This window comes from Salvelinus fontinalis, chromosome 18 (genome assembly GCF_029448725.1).
Source record: "Salvelinus fontinalis isolate EN_2023a chromosome 18, ASM2944872v1, whole genome shotgun sequence".
Taxonomy (NCBI): domain Eukaryota; kingdom Metazoa; phylum Chordata; class Actinopteri; order Salmoniformes; family Salmonidae; genus Salvelinus; species Salvelinus fontinalis.
Window position 1 is genome coordinate 57,124,849 of NC_074682.1, and position 18,066 is coordinate 57,142,914.

Here is an 18,066-nt window from a genome sequence, read left to right on the forward strand (position 1 = left end):
CAGAATGTGTCGTATGCTGAGACGGTGAAGAAAGTAGAGGATGGATCCCTGTGTGTAGTTGATCTGTGCCAGCGCAGAGGGATAGTCCAACCAGTGTCATTCAGACTCTACAAAACATTATAAACACCTGCTCTTATGATCCCTCACAAGTTAAATCCACTTCAAATCAGTCTATATGAAGGGGAGGAGACAGGCTAAATAACGATTTTTAAGCCTTGTGACATGCATTGCGTATGTGGTGCCATTCAGAGGTTGAACGGACAAGACAAAATAATGAAGTGCCTTTGAACAGGGTATGGTAGTAGGTGCCAGGTTTGCGTCAAGAACTGCAACACTGCTGGGTTTTTCACACTCAATAGTTTCCTGTGTGTATCAAGAATGGTCCACCACCCAAAGGACATCCAGCCAACTTGACACAACTGTGGGAAGCGTTGGAGTCAATATTGAGGCTGTTCTTTGGGAAAAAGGAGGGCTGCAACTCAATATTAGGAAGTTGTTCTTAATGTTTTGTTCACTCAGTTTATGCTTCAGTAAGGTTGGCTTCTTACATACTGACCACACCGCTCGCGTGCGCGTTGCAAAATAAATGTACACACTTATTGTTCAATCATTGCACCCACACTGCTTGTGTGCGTGCGTCCGCGTGGCCAGGCGCTGAAAATAGAACTTGGTTCTATTTGCGACGCTTGATGCGCTTGCAAGTCCCGCCTCTCCCATCTCTTCATTGGTTTTTAGGAGCTTATACCCACTTGGGTGATTAAAAGATGAACGGAGGTCCACACTCCAGTCCAGTTGGTTGTAGTAATGAACCTTAAAAGTTGGTTGCCAACAGTCATATAAAGTCCAAAGAAGAAGCCTGGAGGAGAGATTACTAGATGGATAGCAAACAAAGCAAGATTTTTTTTTAAATACATACATTCAGCAGTCCATTAATCAATTGGTGTGTGTGTGTTCTGCGGGGTTGAAGCTACGAACCCACAGGCGGGCAATGGGCAATGAAGCCTGTCATATAGCGGATGTAAAGAATGTCCCCATGTACTCTTGCAGCTTTCATGGCTGGGATAAGTTCTTTCCTCTTCAGGATTGTCCTCGAGAGGAACGTTGATCTTCCTCAACAAGTTCTTGGCTCTTTCCAGAACCCCTACCTTGTCCTTGAACCTCAAGGAACTTGACCACTATCGGCCGTCGCCTGGGCCGGTAATTATGTCAATAATTTACATGATATCGTTATGGAAAAAGGGTTTATTGGATAAATGTGGCAACTCCTCTCTTGCTGCAAAAAAAGCATTTTTTTTGGAGGGGGGGGTAGTTTTCAGGCCTTGTTTGGCAGATATACAAAAGGCCACCAGTGAACCCAGTGATTTTTTACAGTCTCACTAGTGAACCACTTCCTGGGTTAATTATACCAAGAGTATTTAATTGATCTGGACACTATTGCCATATCTTTTTACTGGCTTCTTGGGAGAGTAACTTTACATCCGATTGATCTTAAAATTGGTCAGTAATATTGAACACGATATAATGGGATAATGTATTAAGTTCTCCAGCTTTACATTTCGAAAGCTACAGGTTTTGGAAAATAAATATACTTTTTAAATTACTATTATAGACAATGTTTTTTTCGATCAATACATACTATTGTATGAACTGAACAGACACCATTCATTTCTCAATAAACATTTCAAATATAAAACGTTTTAGATTTTTCTAATAAGAGTTCTTATGTTGCAGTCCTCACTACAACAAATAAATACATAAAATGTATTTTTGTCCTTGAAACATTACATTGAAACACTGTAGATTCCCATTCATTCCTATGGATGCTGTTCCTTATGGAGTATCATAATGTCGGACGGGGGAATTCAGAACAGCGTCCCGTCAGCCATCTTGTGAATACACGTATATAATTAGTTGGGGAGTAGTGAAATAGCTCTAGGTAGTTCAACTAGTAATTTAATTAGATTTTGCCGTAGCTTGGCGGTAGTCGAACTAAATTCAAAAGTCGGTAGTTTTAAGTAGTTCATTCGTTTTTACCTTGTAGTGGTGTAGCTAACTACCGTAACTTCAAAAAAATGTATAAAATAAAAGGGTAAAGTAGGCAAGCATTTCCTTTTTTGATCGGCATCAGACCTGCCTGATTCTCACTTGAAAAATCTTTGTGTTTAATTGGCTAAATCACACATTCTGTTTACATCTGACTCCAGAGTGATCTGCAATTTGTAGACTTTTCAGATTTAGGTTTAATTTTTCACAAAGTAGTTTGAAAAAAAGTTGTTCATTACATCCAAAGTAACTTTAGTTAAGTGATATGTTTCTTTAATGTACAGTCGTGGCCAAAAGTTTTGAGAATGACACAAATATTAATTTCCACAAAGTTTGCTGCTTCAGTGTCTTTAGATATTTTTTGTCAGATGTTACTATGGAATACTGAAGTATAATTACAAGCATTTTATAAGTGTCAAAGGCTTTTATTGATAATTACATGAAGTTGATGCAAAGAGTCAATATTTGCAGTATTGACCCTTCTTTTTCAAGACCTCTGCAATCTGCCCTGGCATGCTGTCAATTAACTTGTGGGCCACATCCTGACTGATGACAGCCCATTCTTGCATAATCACTGCTTGGAGTTTGTCAGAATTTGTGGGGTTTTGTTTGTCCACCCGCCTTTTGAGGATTGACCACAAGTTCTCAATGGGATTAAGGTCTGGGGAGTTTCCTGGCCATAGACCCAAAATATTGATGTTTTGTTCCCTGAGGAAAAGGCATTGTTTGTCACCAAACTGTTCCTGGATGGTTGGGAGAAGTTGCTCTCGGAGGATGTGCTGGTACCATTCTTTATTCATGGCTGTGTTCTTAGGCAAAATTGTGAGTGAGCCCACTCCCTTGGCTGAGAAGCAACCCCACACATGAATGGTCTCAGGGTGCTTTACTGTTGGCATGACACAGGACTGATGGTAGCGCTCACCTTGTCTTCTCCGGACAAGCTTTTCTCCGGATGCCACAAAAATCGGAAAAGGGATTCAAAGAAAATGACTTTACCCCAGTCTTCAACAGTCCAATCCCTGTACCTTTTGCAGAATATCAGTCTGTCCCTGATGTTTTTCCTGGAGAGAAGTGGCTTCTTTGCTGCCCTTCTTGACACCAGGCCATCCTCCAAAAGTCTTTGCCTCACTGTGCGTGAAGATGCACTCACACCTGCCTGCTGCCATTCCTGAGCAAGCTCTGTACTGGTGGTGCCCCGATCCCGCAGCTGAATCAACTTTAGGAGACGATCCTGGCCCTTGCTGGACTTTCTTGGGCGCCCTGAAGCCTTCTTCACAACAATTGAACCGCTCTCCTTGAAGTTCTTGATGATCCGATAAATGGTTGATTTAGGTGCAATCTTACTGGCAGCAATATCCTTGCCTGTGAAGCCCTTTTTGTGCAAAGCAATGATGACGGCACATGTTTCCTTAAAGTAACCATGTTTGACAGAGGAAGAACAATGATTCTAAGCACCACCCTCCTTTTGAAGCTTCCAGTCTGTTATTCGAACTCAATCAGCATGACAGAGTGATCTCCAGCCTTGTCCTCGTCAACACTCACACCTGTGTTAACGAGAGAATCACTGACATGATGTCAGCTGGTCCTTTTGTGGCAGGGCTGAAATGCAGTGGAAATATTTTGGGGGGAATTCAGTTCATTTGCATGGCAAAGAGGGACTTTGCAATTAATTGCAATTCATCTGATCACTCTTCATAACATTCTGGAGTATATGCCAATTGCCATCATACAAACTGAGGGAGCAGACTGAAAATTAATATTTGTGTCATTCTCAAAACATTTGGCCAAGACTGTAGCTTAACTTCTTTCAGTGTGAAGTAATTGGTAAACTATATTTTAAGAGTAGCTTCCCCGACACTGGACACAGCCACAACAAAAAGTGTACGTATTTTTTCATAATACCAAATGTTGCATAAATGCATTCCTTCAAAAAAAATTAAATAGTACCATGTAATGTTGATGTGACAGTATAACTTTAAACCGTCCCCTCGCCCCGACACGGGCGCGAACCAGGGACCTTCTGCACACATCAACAGTCACCCACGAAGCGTCGTTACCCATCGCTCCACAAAAGCCGCGGCCCTTGCAGAGCAAGGGGAACCACTACTTTTAGGTTTCAGAGCAAGTGACGTAACCGACTGAAAGGCTGCTAGCGCGCACCACCGCTAACTAGCTAGCCCTTTCACATCCGTTACATTGACACTTTCAAATCACTTGATTAGGGTGGTTGAGTCAAATCGGGACAAGCACAGTATGTAACAGGTCCACTAATTATGAATGTTCAATGCCGGTGGATGCAACTTTTGCCTGGTTCCTCTGAAGGTTTCTTCATCTGTTTGTTTCTTCTTGCAGCCGTCAACTCTGCTTGCTCTGAGGATATATAGGCTGCTGTATGTTCTACTTTGTGTGTATGCAACTTTTTTAGAGAGTAGGTACTATCTAGTAGATAGTCTCCCTTTTTCTTATTTTTTCCCCTTTATTTAACTAGTCAGAACAAATTCTTATTTACAACTACCGGGGAACAGCGGGTTAACTGTCAGCCTTACCGGGGAACAGCGGGTTAACTGTCAGCCTTACCGGGGAACAGCGGGTTAACTGTCAGCCTTACCGGGGAACACTGGGTTAACTGTCAGCCTACCGGGGAACAGCAGGTTAACTGTCAGCCTTACCGGGGAACAGCGGGTTAACTGTCAGCCTTACCGGGGAACACTGGGTTAACTGTCAGCCTACCGGGGAACACTGGGTTAACTGTCAGCCTACCGGGGAACAGCGGGTTAACTGTCAGCCTACCGGGGAACACTGGGTTAACTGTCAGCCTACCGGGGAACAGTGGGTTAACTGTCAGCCTACCAGGGAACAGTGGGTTAACTGTCAGCCTACCGGGGAACAGCGGGTTAACTGTCAGCCTACCGGGGAACAGTGGGTTAACTGTCAGCCTACCGGGGAACAGTGGGTTAACTGTCAGCCTACCGGGGAACAGCGGGTTAACTGTCAGCCTACCGGGGAACAGCGGGTTAACTGTCAGCCTACCGGGGAACAGTGGGTTAACTGTCAGCCTACCAGGGAACAGTGGGTTAACTGTCAGCCTACCGGGGAACAGCGGGTTAACTGACAGCCTACCGGGGAACAGCGGGTTAACTGTCAGCCTACCGGGGAACAGTGGGTTAACTGTCAGCCTACCGGGGAACAGTGGGTTAACTGTCAGCCTACCGGGGAACAGCGGGTTAACTGTCAGCCTACCGGGGAACAGCGGGTTAACTGTCAGCCTACCGGGGAACAGCGGGTTAACTGTCAGCCTACCGGGGAACAGTGGGTTAACTGTCAGCCTACCAGGGAACAGTGGGTTAACTGTCAGCCTACCGGGGAACAGTGGGTTAACTGTCAGCCTACCGGGGAACAGCGGGTTAACTGACAGCCTACCGGGGAACAGCGGGTTAACTGTCAGCCTACCGGGGAACAGTGGGTTAACTGTCAGCCTACCGGGGAACAGCGGGTTAACTGTCAGCCTACCGGGGAACAGTGGGTTAACTGTCAGTCTACCAAGGAACAGTGGGTTAACTGTCAGTCTTACCAGGGAACACTGGGTTAACTGTCAGTCTTACCAGGGAACACTGGGTTAACTGTCAGCCTTACCGGGGAACATCGGGTTAACTGTCAGCCTTACCGGGGAACATCGGGTTAACTGTCAGCCTTACCGGGGAACATCGGGTTAACTGTCAGCCTTACCGGGGAACATCGGGTTAACTGTCAGCCTTACCGGGGAACATCGGGTTAACTGTCAGCCTTACCGGGGAACATCAGGTTAACTGTCAGCCTTACCGGGGAACAGCGGGTTAACTGTCGGCCTTACCAGGGAACACTGGGTTAACTGTCAGCCTACCGGGGAACACTGGGTTAACTGCCTTGTTCAGGGGCAGAACGACAGATTTTTACCTTGTCAGTTCGGGGATTCAATCCTCCAACACTCTAACCACTAAGTTATCTGCCGCCCCCAAGGCAAACAGGTTGCCTCCCACATTAACAATGTTCCAGCACACACTAGTGCGGTTACCCTAGGTCTGGGATTTCCCCCGATACTAGATAATATAAATAAAATACAAATAAGCAAAACAGACAACACAGAAACATTTATTTCTTAAATAAATGGGTTTTATAGCTCACATTCAAAGTGGTCATAAGGATGTCATATTATAATTCGTAAAAAAATATCCATCCATGCAACAACAACAAAAAGGAAAAATATACTTTTGGGGGTAATATATTTTTTTCTTCTACAAGTAATTTTTCAGATCTATGTAAAGACAAATAACATCCACCACAGAAGGAGAACTCTTCTCCTTCCAGATCCCTTTGTATAGACTCCTATGGTTTCTCCTTCCAGATCCCTTTATATAGACTCCTATGGATTATTCTTCCCCTCTTGTATTACTATTCCTTTATTATCTTTGGGTGAGTTCAAAATGGCACCCTATTCCCTTCATAGTGCCATACTTTTAACCTAAGACCCATAGGGCTCAGGTCAAAGGTTGTGCACTATTATATAGCAGGAATAGGGCACCATTTCGAATGGATACTTTGTCTCTGACACAGCACACGTTTCGTGGTTTGTTTTTCCGCTGTGGTGCAAAAACAACAGACTCTCTTTTTCTTTAGTGGACTTATTAATTTAACACAAATGCCCACTTAAAAAAAAAAAAGTTAAAACAAATGAACTATTTCCTGTTCTTGGAAGATAATAAGCTGCTTTGAAAATATATTTATTTTGGCATCTTGAAATATTTTTTTTCTCCTTCCATCTAAAAACCAACTTTGTCCCTCCAAAGCATTTTTTTCCCCTCTCTGGGTTAATCAACCTGAACAATATATTTTTGGACAATAACACATTACAAAGCCCTGCCAAGTAGACTGATAAAGAGGCCCCCCTTCCCCACAGGTGGAAATTCCATTATCATATTTTTTCCATTTTAATTAGAGTTTGAAGAAAAGGTCTTGAATAAATAAGAATGAATTTGGAACTCTGGGGGTAAGAAAACAACAATTTTTAACAGTTGTGACGAGGAGAAGTGTGACTTTTGCGGGAGACTACATTTTCTCCATAATGCCAAATAGAAACACACACAGATTTGGTTCTAGAATTGGTTCTAGAATCAGACTGCATGTAGTAGATATAGATAGAACTCTAAAACAATAGAAAACCAGTAATTCTACAGTGTCTGTTTTTCAACATTGGATTGCATGTGTTGAAATGGAGTTTTTACAGTTCTGGCCACATCCAAGTCAGTTCGTGTGCTTTGTGTAGCAGTAGAGAATATTAGTTAGACGTAAAGATACGATATGAACAGCATCCGAGTGCTTTGTAGTCAGAGTAGAGTAGCAAAGTGTTCCTGGTAACTTTCCCCAAATCCCCAGAATTCGTGATAAGCAGGAAATCCAAAACCAGCCTATTTCATCCTCTGAGTCTGGGAATCTTCCAATTGGGATGTGGAAAACCTGGGCATTTTGAAACCCTGTCAAAGATATTAAACTAAAACGAGACCTGCAATCGTGCCAGAGCAGAGAAGAAGAAAAAAATAATCCACATTTTTTTTTTTTAAAGGTATCAAAGTGACTTATGGCTACATTGTTCAACCAATCTACACAGAGAGAGAGAGAGACATCCTAACCAACTGAGTGACACTAGACTAACAGACTATGGTGAGTGGGCTGGGAGAGGACAGAGGAGAAGAAGAGGGTGAGAGTGGAGTCTATCATTCTGCTACATGTGCTAAGATGGAGGACAAGGGTTCACTGTGTATCGGCGGTGAGAGAGTAGCGGGCCTGGGTTCATATGCTTTCTCTTTAGCCCGCTTGCCTGGAGGGCCAGGTCATAGGTGGGATTTGCAGTTCTGAGACTATTCTATTGGTTACATTTTGCCAGGCAATAGGGTGCAATTTCAGACATACCCTGTTTCTTTTTTATATATATATATATAAATATATATATATATATATATATATATATATATATATATATATATATATATAGTATTATAATCATTTCAAATACTTTTAGCAGGGTTTTAATTATATATATATATATATATAATTAAAACCCTGAAATTATTATAATACTATTGGAAGCCAGGTCTCTAGTCTGCCCCTTGACGTGACATAACCGCCCCCAAAATAAAACTAGTAGTATAAAAATAAGAAAGAATCAAGCTTTCAATACACCTTCTACAGCGCAAATTAAAAAGGATCATAAAATGAGAAAAAGGCTTAGTTTGTAAAACAGAGATGGGCATCAATGTGTCTGGACTAAAGGATATGTGTTATACAGTGTCCCAATGGTATACCTGGGCTGGGACGGGCCTAACTACCAGACTCTGGTAAAGGGAGGGGAAAAAGAAACAAAGAAAAATATTGAAATAATACTATATCCACCTCATTTTCGAACGCTTTTTAAACACGGACGCCAAAACACTGAAACTATGGATACAACTTCAACATTATCATAATAAAAAAAATAAAAATCCCTGCATTACCACGTTCCTGTTAGCTGATACACCATTCTACTGTCCTGCTAATGAGCCTGGACCTTTTAGGCTAAACTGCCGAGAACAACCAAATGGTTTCCCAATCAGGCAGGCTAGATGCAGTTATTTCGAAATGAATATGCATTTTTTTTTAAACGGCAGGCTTTTGAAGTGTTATTCAAATGACATAGGCTATTCAGTGCAGTTTTCCACTCACTTGAAACTGGATATTTCACTGCAGCATTAAGCCTTACACTGAGCACATGAATTATTGGCTAATATGCGTACGCTTCTAATTTAGGATCCAGGCTACATCTGGAGCCTGTCGGTGTTCATTGTTGTGTGGCGCAATGACGCACCTGTCCTCTCCGCTGCCACGGCTATTCCTCTTAAATCATGCGGAGTCCCAGGAAAAGCCAGACAACAAAAGCTCGTTCCTCACTTGTTTCCTTTCGCCTACCGATAGCCCATTGGAGGAGAGATTGCACCCTTGTTTGCTGAATGTAAAACAGCATTTAACGGGCGGAGTGTAATATAAAAGGAGAAGCTGGATACTTTCCTATAGTAGGCATATCTCAACACAGGGCTTCATCCTGACAAAATAGGTCTAACACCATATGAGTGGCCTGTTAATGTACCTTTCTGGACCTTCTCAACTGTGAAGAATAGACACAGACGGTTACGTAAAAATGACCTAGGCTGTTATTTCGGCAGGAAACAAAAACCGGAAGTGTGAGCGGTTACTCAAATGAGCCTACATCACTACAGCCTATGAACAAAAATGTTTATAAAATGTTATACTCACTAGATAATAATACATTCCTCATTGCACTGTTGCAGCCCAGGTAGAATAATGTTATTGTCTAACGATGTAGGACTGATCAATAGTGAAGCTTTACGAGTCGGGGACCACAGGGCACAGCCTGGAGGAACTAACCTACGCATCTGCCCTTTCATCATCTGTTAACTTATTTTTCTGGCACTTTGGCAGGTTAATATCTAGCTAACATTTTGCTTCTTCCTTCAGATACAATTCACTAGCCTCTCTCTTCCAGAAGTACCTGTGCGCAACAGGCTATAGGCTACGCAAGCCTCTCCGCAATACGCCATGCCTCTTCTCGTGAAATGCCAGGAAAAGAAATAGGCTACATAAGTGACAGGACATTTATTTCGATCTGTTTTTATTCTAGGCCTAATAAGCTGTTTGGGGAAAGAAACAGCCTTGATATTGCTAATTGCTGAATGTAAAAACAGGCCTAAAGCATATAAAATGATAAAATGATGGTGAGGGAAGTTGAAGAGAGACCGTGACATTGGTGGGATCACTTTTGGCCACGTGATAACATTGCTCTGTACTGATGCATTACAAAAGAGTTGCACAGGACAGAGATGAGAACAGTGAAAAAGACCCCCCCCCCCCCCCCCCCCCCCCCACACACACACACAAAAATGGAAACCACTTGAGCAACGAGGCAATGACATGCTGTAAAAGATGTGCAGACTAAACAGCGTTTGTGGTTGAAATGCTACATTTAAATACAAGTTGATATATTGTTTTTCCATTAGGCGGACATGTACATTGAAGTCGCCTATTATTTGCGGTTCTCACTATGACAAACACCCTGAAAACACTGCATGGTCTTGTGTTACCCACTTTATTAATAGCGGCGTGCAGCAGGATTGACAGGTGTAGCACTGTAAAACGGTAAAACAAACTTCCCTCCAGCGTGGATGCTCACCAACGTTTTATAGTTATGTAGCCTATAGTTCATCAATATAGTTATTGGCTTGGTGGATGGCCCGGGCCTTAACTCTGCCACAACAGAACCAGCCTCCCGGTAGATCAAGCTAACGTCATTATCACAACAGAACTAGCCTACCGGTAGGTCAAGCTAACGTCATTATCACAACAGAACTAGTCTGCCGGTAGGTCAAGCTAATGTCATTATCACAACAGAACTAGCCTGCCGGCCGGTCTAGCTGACATCATTATCACAACAGAACTAGCCTACCGGTAGGACAAGCTAACGTCATTATCACAACAGAACTAGCCTACCGGTAGGTCAAGCTAACGTCATTATCACAACAGAACTAGCCTACCGGTAGGTCAAGCTAACGTCATTATCACAACAGAACTAGCCTACCGGTAGGTCAAGCTAACGCTATTATCACAACAGAAATAGCCTACCGGTAGGTCAAGCTAACGTTATCATCACAACAGAACTAGCCTACCGGTAGGTCAAGCTAACGTTAGCAAACTCGAATTCAATAATATAACATTACACTTATTTACTTGACTTTTATTCTCTGACTCAAATAAATTACTCTGGCAAGTTTGCCACTGGCGCACAGCAGTAGGGAAGTAAAGTGGAAGTTGAATCAATCACTTCCGTTGTTTGGCTGTGCCCATGGCAACGTTCGAAAATGAGTTGGATACCTTTAAATGAAACGGTCGGTGCCTCTATTAGAACGGAATAAGCAAGATACTAACCATAAAAAGCAACATAATAAAACTGTGACCTGTTAATAAATTAGATGACCACGTGGAGACACAGAGCTGTGCTATATTTCAATTGAAGCCTGAAGGCTGGGGCCTAGTCCCTATGTAGTGCACTACCTTTGACTACCCATAGGGCTCTGGTCTTAAAGTAGTGCACTACATTAGGGAATAGGGTGCCATTTTCAGAGGTACCCTGGGTTTTATTTATTTTTCAACCTCTTATCAAGCAGGGACAAGCATTTATTAACCCTTGCTTTCTTTACACTTTCATGACAAACATCAGCCTGTAAGCAAAGCTGCTCATCTATTAAACCCCTGATAGTACTACAGCTGTATGGAGACTAGGGACTACAGCTGTATAGAGACTAGTTGACTACAGCCGTATGGAGACTAGTTGACTACAGCCGTATGGAGACTAGGGACTACAGCCGTATGGAGACTAGGGACTACAGCCGTATGGAGACTAGGGACTACAGCCGTATGGAGACTAGGGACTACAGCCGTATGGAGACTAGGGACTACAGCCGTATGGAGACTAGGGACTACAGCCGTATGGAGACTAGGGACTACAGCCGTATGGAGACTAGGGACTACAGCCGTATGGAGACTAGGGACTACAGCCGTATGGAGACTAGGGACTACAGCCGTATGGAGACTAGGGACTACAGCCGTATGGAGACTAGGGACTACAGCCGTATGGAGACTAGGGACTACAGCCGTATGGAGACTAGGGACTACAGCCGTATGGAGACTAGGGACTACAGCCGTATGGAGACTAGGGACTACAGCCGTATGGAGACTAGGGACTACAGCCGTATGGAGACTAGGGACTACAGCCGTATGGAGACTAGGGACTACAGCCGTATGGAGACTAGGGACTACAGCCGTATGGAGACTAGGGACTACAGCCGTATGGAGACTAGGGACTACAGCCGTATGGAGACTAGGGACTACAGCCGTATGGAGACTAGGGACTACAGCCGTATGGAGACTAGGGACTACAGCCGTATGGAGACTAGGGACTACAGCCGTATGGAGACTAGGGACTACAGCCGTATAGAGACTAGGGACTACAGCCGTATAGAGACTAGGGACTACAGCCGTATAGAGACTAGGGACTACAGCCGTATGGAGACTAGGGACTACAGCCGTATGGAGACTAGGGACTACAGCTGTATGGAGACTAGGGACTACAGCTGTATGGAGACTAGGGACTACAGCTGTATGGAGACTAGGGACTACAGCTGTATGGAGACTAGGGACTACAGCTGTATGGAGACTAGGGACTACAGCTGTATGGAGACTAGGGACTACAGCTGTATAGAGACTAGGGACTACAGCTGTATGGAGACTAGGGACTACAGCTGTATGGAGACTAGGGACTACAGCTGTATGGAGACTAGGGACTACAGCTGTATGGAGACTAGGGACTACAGCTGTATGGAGACTAGGAACTACAGCTGTATGGAGACTAGGGACTACAGCTGTATGGAGACTAGGGACTACAGCTGTATGGGGACTCCCCCCCCCCACCCCACTGTCCCTTAACACATATTGACGTATACACACACTTCAGTCTCTGTACCAGTCCCACAGCAGAGACAGTCTCTGTACCAGTCCCACAGCAGAGACAGTCTCTGTACCAGTCCCACAGCAGAGACAGTCTCTGTACCAGTCCCACAGCAGAGACAGTCTCTGTACCAGTCCCACAGCAGAGACAGTCTCTGTACCAGTCCCACAGCAGAGACAGTCTCTGTACCAGTCCCACAGCAGAGACAGGGTCTGTGTCCCCAAATGGCACCCATCAACTTTTATAGTGCACTACTTTTGACCAGAGCCCTATGGGTTTCCCTGTGGGTCCTGGTCAAAAGTAGTGCACTATAAAAGTTGATGGGTGCCATTTGGGCCCCGAGACAGGACCTGGACTTTCCCTGAGCAGTGGCTTCACTACCTTCAAAATCAAACCCATCCTGTGCCTTTTCTTCAGTGCAATACTCCAGTTGGCCACTCGGTGGCGACAAAACCCACAAGGCAGACATTTCCCTTTTTATGTTTCCCTCAGAGGAATGGCAGCCATTTCTGTCCAGGAGGAATTGATAGGATACACACACGGCTTGTAGATGCTCCCTTTAAGTTCCTCATGTGTCTCTAATTCTAGGAGCACAACAGTCAGAAAGGAGTGACATTTACAGTCTAAGGTCACAGCCTTTCACCTTTACTGTCAGACAGTAGCATAGACATACCCCGGGCCTTTCCTCCATTCCATCACTGCTCCATCAGGTCCTCCTTACAGACCACTGCTCCATCAGGTCCTCCTTATTACAGATCACCGCTCCATCAGGTCCTCCTTATAACAGATCACTGCTCCATCAGGTCCTCCTTACAGACCACGGCTCCATCAGGTCCTCCTTACAGACCACGGCTCCATCAGGTCCTCCTTACAGACCACGGCTCCATCAGGTCCTCCTTACAGACCACGGCTCCATCAGGTCCTCTTTACTACAGATCACGGCTCCATCAGGTCCTCCTTACAGACCACGGCTCCATCAGGTCCTCCTTATTACAGATCACTGCTCCACCAGGTCCTCCTTATTACAGATCACTGCTCCACCAGGTCCTCCTTATTACAGATCACTGCTCCATCAGGTCCTCCTTATTACAGATCACTGCTCCACCAGGTCCTCCTTATTACAGATCACTGCTCCACCAGGTCCTCCTTATTACAGATCACTGCTCCATCAGGTCCTCCTTATTACAGATCACTGCTCCATCAGGTCCTCCTTACTACAGATCACTGCTCCATCAGGTCCTCCTCATTACAGATCACTGCTCCATCAGGTCCTCCTTATTACAGATCACTGCTCCATCAGGTCCTCCTTATTACAGATCACTGCTCCATCAGGTCCTCCTTATTACAGATCACTGCTCCATCAGGTCCTCCTTATTACAGATCACTGCTCCATCAGGTCCTCCCTATTACAGATCATTGCTCCATCAGGTCCTCCTTATTACAGATCACTGCTCCATCAGGTCCTCCTTATTACAGATCACTGCTCCATCAGGTCCTCCTTATTACAGATCACTGCTCCATCAGGTCCGTCTTATTACAGATAAATGTGCTTTTCTTGCTCCAAAACAGAATCATTGAGGACAGGGTAGTGAGTAGTAGCACTGAGGGAGAGGAGGAAATCTGAAGATGTTCCAGTCTTCTTCTCCTGAACCATCATCATCGAACATCCCAAATGGCACCCTATTCCCTACATAGTACACTACTTTAGACCAGATCCTTATAGGAGTACGGCTTCCCTTTTTTGGATGCACCCTGGGTTTTATTTAAAAAATAATAATAAAAATTCAAGAGAAAGAAGACGCGTTAACACCCAATGGGCCCTGTTCAAAAGTAGTGTACTACATAACGAATAGGGGGTACCATCCATTTGAGACACGGCCAATTCGTCAGTCCCAGGTTCGGCTACTACAGGTTCTCCTCTCGGAGGCCCTCTAGGATCTTGATGAGGCTCTCCAATCCAAACACGTAGCCCCGATCCGGCCCGTCATGCACCGTCTGGTCGTCGCGGAAACCTTTGAAGGTGCTGTGGGCAAAGTCTATCATGCGGACGTCCACACTGATGCCCGGGGTGGAGGGGAGTGGTAGTGGGGGAGGGGGTGCGTGGGGGTCTGAGGGCTGGGGTGGAAGGGGCTGGAGAGGCTCCTGGTTGAGCTTCTGTGGCTGTGGAGGGGTTGGGACGGGCGTGGGGGGGCAGTCTGGTGTAGGTGGTAGGGCCTGGGGCAGCTGGAGAGGGGCTTCTGTCAGTCCATGGGCCCCTTGGAAGACTCCGCCTTGGAGCCCCACTCCCACTCCTAACCCTGGTCCTTGGACACCTTGGAGCCCCACTCCTAACCCTGATCCTTGGACACCTTGGAGGACTCCACCTTGGAGCCCCACTCCCACTCCTAACCCTGGTCCTTGGGCCCCTTGGAGGACTCTGCCTTGGAGCCCCACTCCCACTCCTAACCCTGGTCCTTGGACACCTTGGAAGACTCCGCCTTGGAGCCCCACTCCTAACCCCGGTCCTTGGACACCTTGGAGGACACCGCCTTGGAGCCCCACTCCTAACCCTGGTCCTTGGACACCTTGGAGGACACCGCCTTGGAGCCCCAATCCTAACCCTGGTCCATGGACACCTTGGAGGACTCCACCTTGGAGCCCCACTCCTAACCCTGGTCCTTGGACACCTTGGAGGACTCCGCCTTGGAGCCCCACTCCTACTCCTAACCCTGGTCCTTGGACACCTTGGAGGACTCCACCTTGGAGCCCCACTCCTAACCCTGGTCCTTGGACACCTTGGAGGACTCCACCTTGGAGCCCCACTCCTAACCCTGGTCCTTGGACACCTTGGAGGACTCCACCTTGGAGCCCCACTCCTAACCCTGGTCCATGGACACCTTGGAGGACACCGCCTTGGAGCCCCAATCCCACTCCTAACCCTGGTCCTTGGACACCTTGGAGGACTCCGCCTTGGAGCCCCACTCCCACTCCTAACCCTGGTCCTTGGACACCTTGGAGGACACCGCCTTGGAGCCCCACTCCCACTCCTAACCCCTGCGCATGGACACCCTGGATTCCTTGCCCTGGGTTGACTGCCACCTCCTTCTCTGAGGGCAGCTCAGCTGCTGGTTGTGGTGCTGGTGTTTTTTGGTTTTCCAAGGGATTAGCCGGGGCCTGTGGTGGTGATGCTGCTTTCTGCTGCCAGGTCTCCTGTGGTGCTTTCTGCCAGACGTAGGCCAGCTCAGGCTCCTTCCCCTCATAGATGATGAGCAGGGAGGATGAGTAGAAACGGTAGGTGGTCTGTCTCTCCAGAACGGCCTTCAGGCTGCGTAACTGACACAGCATGGGCTCAAACAGGTCCTTCCTGAGCGACGCCCCGTTGTGCAGGTATTGGTGGAGGGCGTGACGGAAACCCTCGATGGACAGGCTGCGGCCGTAGTACTTGTTCCTGCACAGATAGTGGCCCGTATCCATCTGGTAAACCTGGACCATAGAACAGAGAGATTAGAGGTTACACCTGGACCATAGAGAGAACAGAGGTTACACCTGGACCATAGAGAGATCAGAGGTTACACCTGGACCATAGAGAGAACCGAGATTACACCTGGACCACAGAGAGAACAGAGGATACACCTGGACCATAGAGAGAACAGAGGATACACCTGGACCATAGAGAGAACAGAGGTTACACCTGGACCATAGAGAGATCAGAGGTTACACCTGGACCATAGAGAGAACCGAGATTACACCTGGACCACAGAGAGAACAGAGGATACACCTGGACCATAGAGAGAACAGAGGATACACCTGGACCATAGAGAGAACCGAGGTTACACCTGGACCATAGAGAGAACAGAGGATACACCTGGACCACAGAGAGAACAGAGGATACACCTGGACCATAGAGAGAACCGAGGTTACACCTGGACCATAGAGAGATCAGAGGATACACCTGGACCATAGAGAGAACAGAGGATACACCTAGACCATAGAGAGATCAGAGGTTACACCTGGACCATAGAGAGATCAGAGGTTACACCTGGACCATAGAGAGATCAGAGGTTACACCTGGACCATAGAGAGATCAGAGGTTACACCTGGACCATAGAGAGAACAGAGGTTACACCTGGACCATAGAGAGAACAGAGGATACACCTGGACCATAGAGAGAACAGAGGATACACCTGGACCATAGAGAGATTAGAGGTTACACCTGGACCATAGAGAGATTAGAGGTTACACCTGGACCATAGAGAGAACAGAGGTTACACCTGGACCATAGAGAGATTAGAGGTTACACCTGGACCATAGAGAGATCAGAGGATACACCTGGACCATAGAGAGAACAGAGGTTACACCTGGACCATAGAGAGATCAGAGGTTACACCTGGACCATAGAGAGAACAGAGGTTACACCTGGACCATAGAGAGAACAGAGGTTACACCTGGACCATAGAGAGATCAGAGGTTACACCTGGACCATAGAGAGATCAGAGGTTACACCTGGACCATAGATAGATTAGAGGTTACACCTGGACCATAGAGAGAACCGAGATTACACCTGGACCACAGAGAGAACAGAGGATACACCTGGACCATAGAGAGAACCGAGGTTACACCTGGACCATAGAGAGATCAGAGGTTACACCTGGACCATAGAGAGATCAGAGGTTACACCTGGACCATAGAGAGATCAGAGGTTACACCTGGACCATAGAGAGATCAGAGGTTACACCTGGACCATAGAGAGAACAGAGGTTACACCTGGACCATAGAGAGAACAGAGGTTACACCTGGACCATAGAGAGATTAGAGGTTACACCTGGACCATAGAGAGAACAGAGGTTACACCTGGACCATAGAGAGAACAGAGGTTACACCTGGACCATAGAGAGAACAGAGGATACACCTGGACCATAGAGAGATCAGAGGTTACACCTGGACCATAGAGAGATCAGAGGTTACACCTGGACCATAGAGAGATCAGAGGTTACACCTGGACCATAGAGAGAACAGAGGTTACACCTGGACCATAGAGAGATCAGAGGTTACACCTGGACCATAGAGAGATCAGAGGATACACCTGGACCATAGAGAGAACAGAGGTTACACCTGGACCATAGAGAGATCAGAGGATACACCTAGACCATAGAGAGATCAGAGGTTACACCTGGACCATAGAGAGAACAGAGGTTACACCTGGACCATAGAGAGAACAGAGGATACACCTGGACCATAGAGAGATCAGAGGTTACACCTGGACCATAGAGAGAACAGAGGTTACACCTGGACCATAGAGAGATCAGAGGATACACCTGGACCATAGAGAGAACAGAGGATACACCTGGACCATAGAGAGAACAGAGGTTACACCTGGACCATAGAGAGATCAGAGGTTACACCTGGACCATAGAGAGATCAGAGGTTACACCTGGACCATAGAGAGAACAGAGGTTACA

General features: G+C 46.1%; 1 protein-coding gene across 3 annotated transcripts in view; it reads right to left on the reverse strand.

Annotated features, from left to right (window-relative positions):
• Positions 1 to 6,155: 6,155 nt before the first annotated feature.
• Positions 6,156 to 18,066, reverse strand: part of LOC129815780 (inositol hexakisphosphate kinase 1-like) — an 86,449-nt gene continuing 74,538 nt past the window's right edge. For all 3 annotated transcript variants that reach the window (XM_055869894.1, XM_055869895.1, XM_055869896.1), the window contains exon 6: positions 6,156 to 16,090. In XM_055869894.1, coding sequence (XP_055725869.1) covers positions 14,534 to 16,090 — 1,557 coding nt within the window. In that variant the 3' untranslated portion in view covers positions 6,156 to 14,533. The remainder of the gene's footprint in view (positions 16,091 to 18,066) is intronic.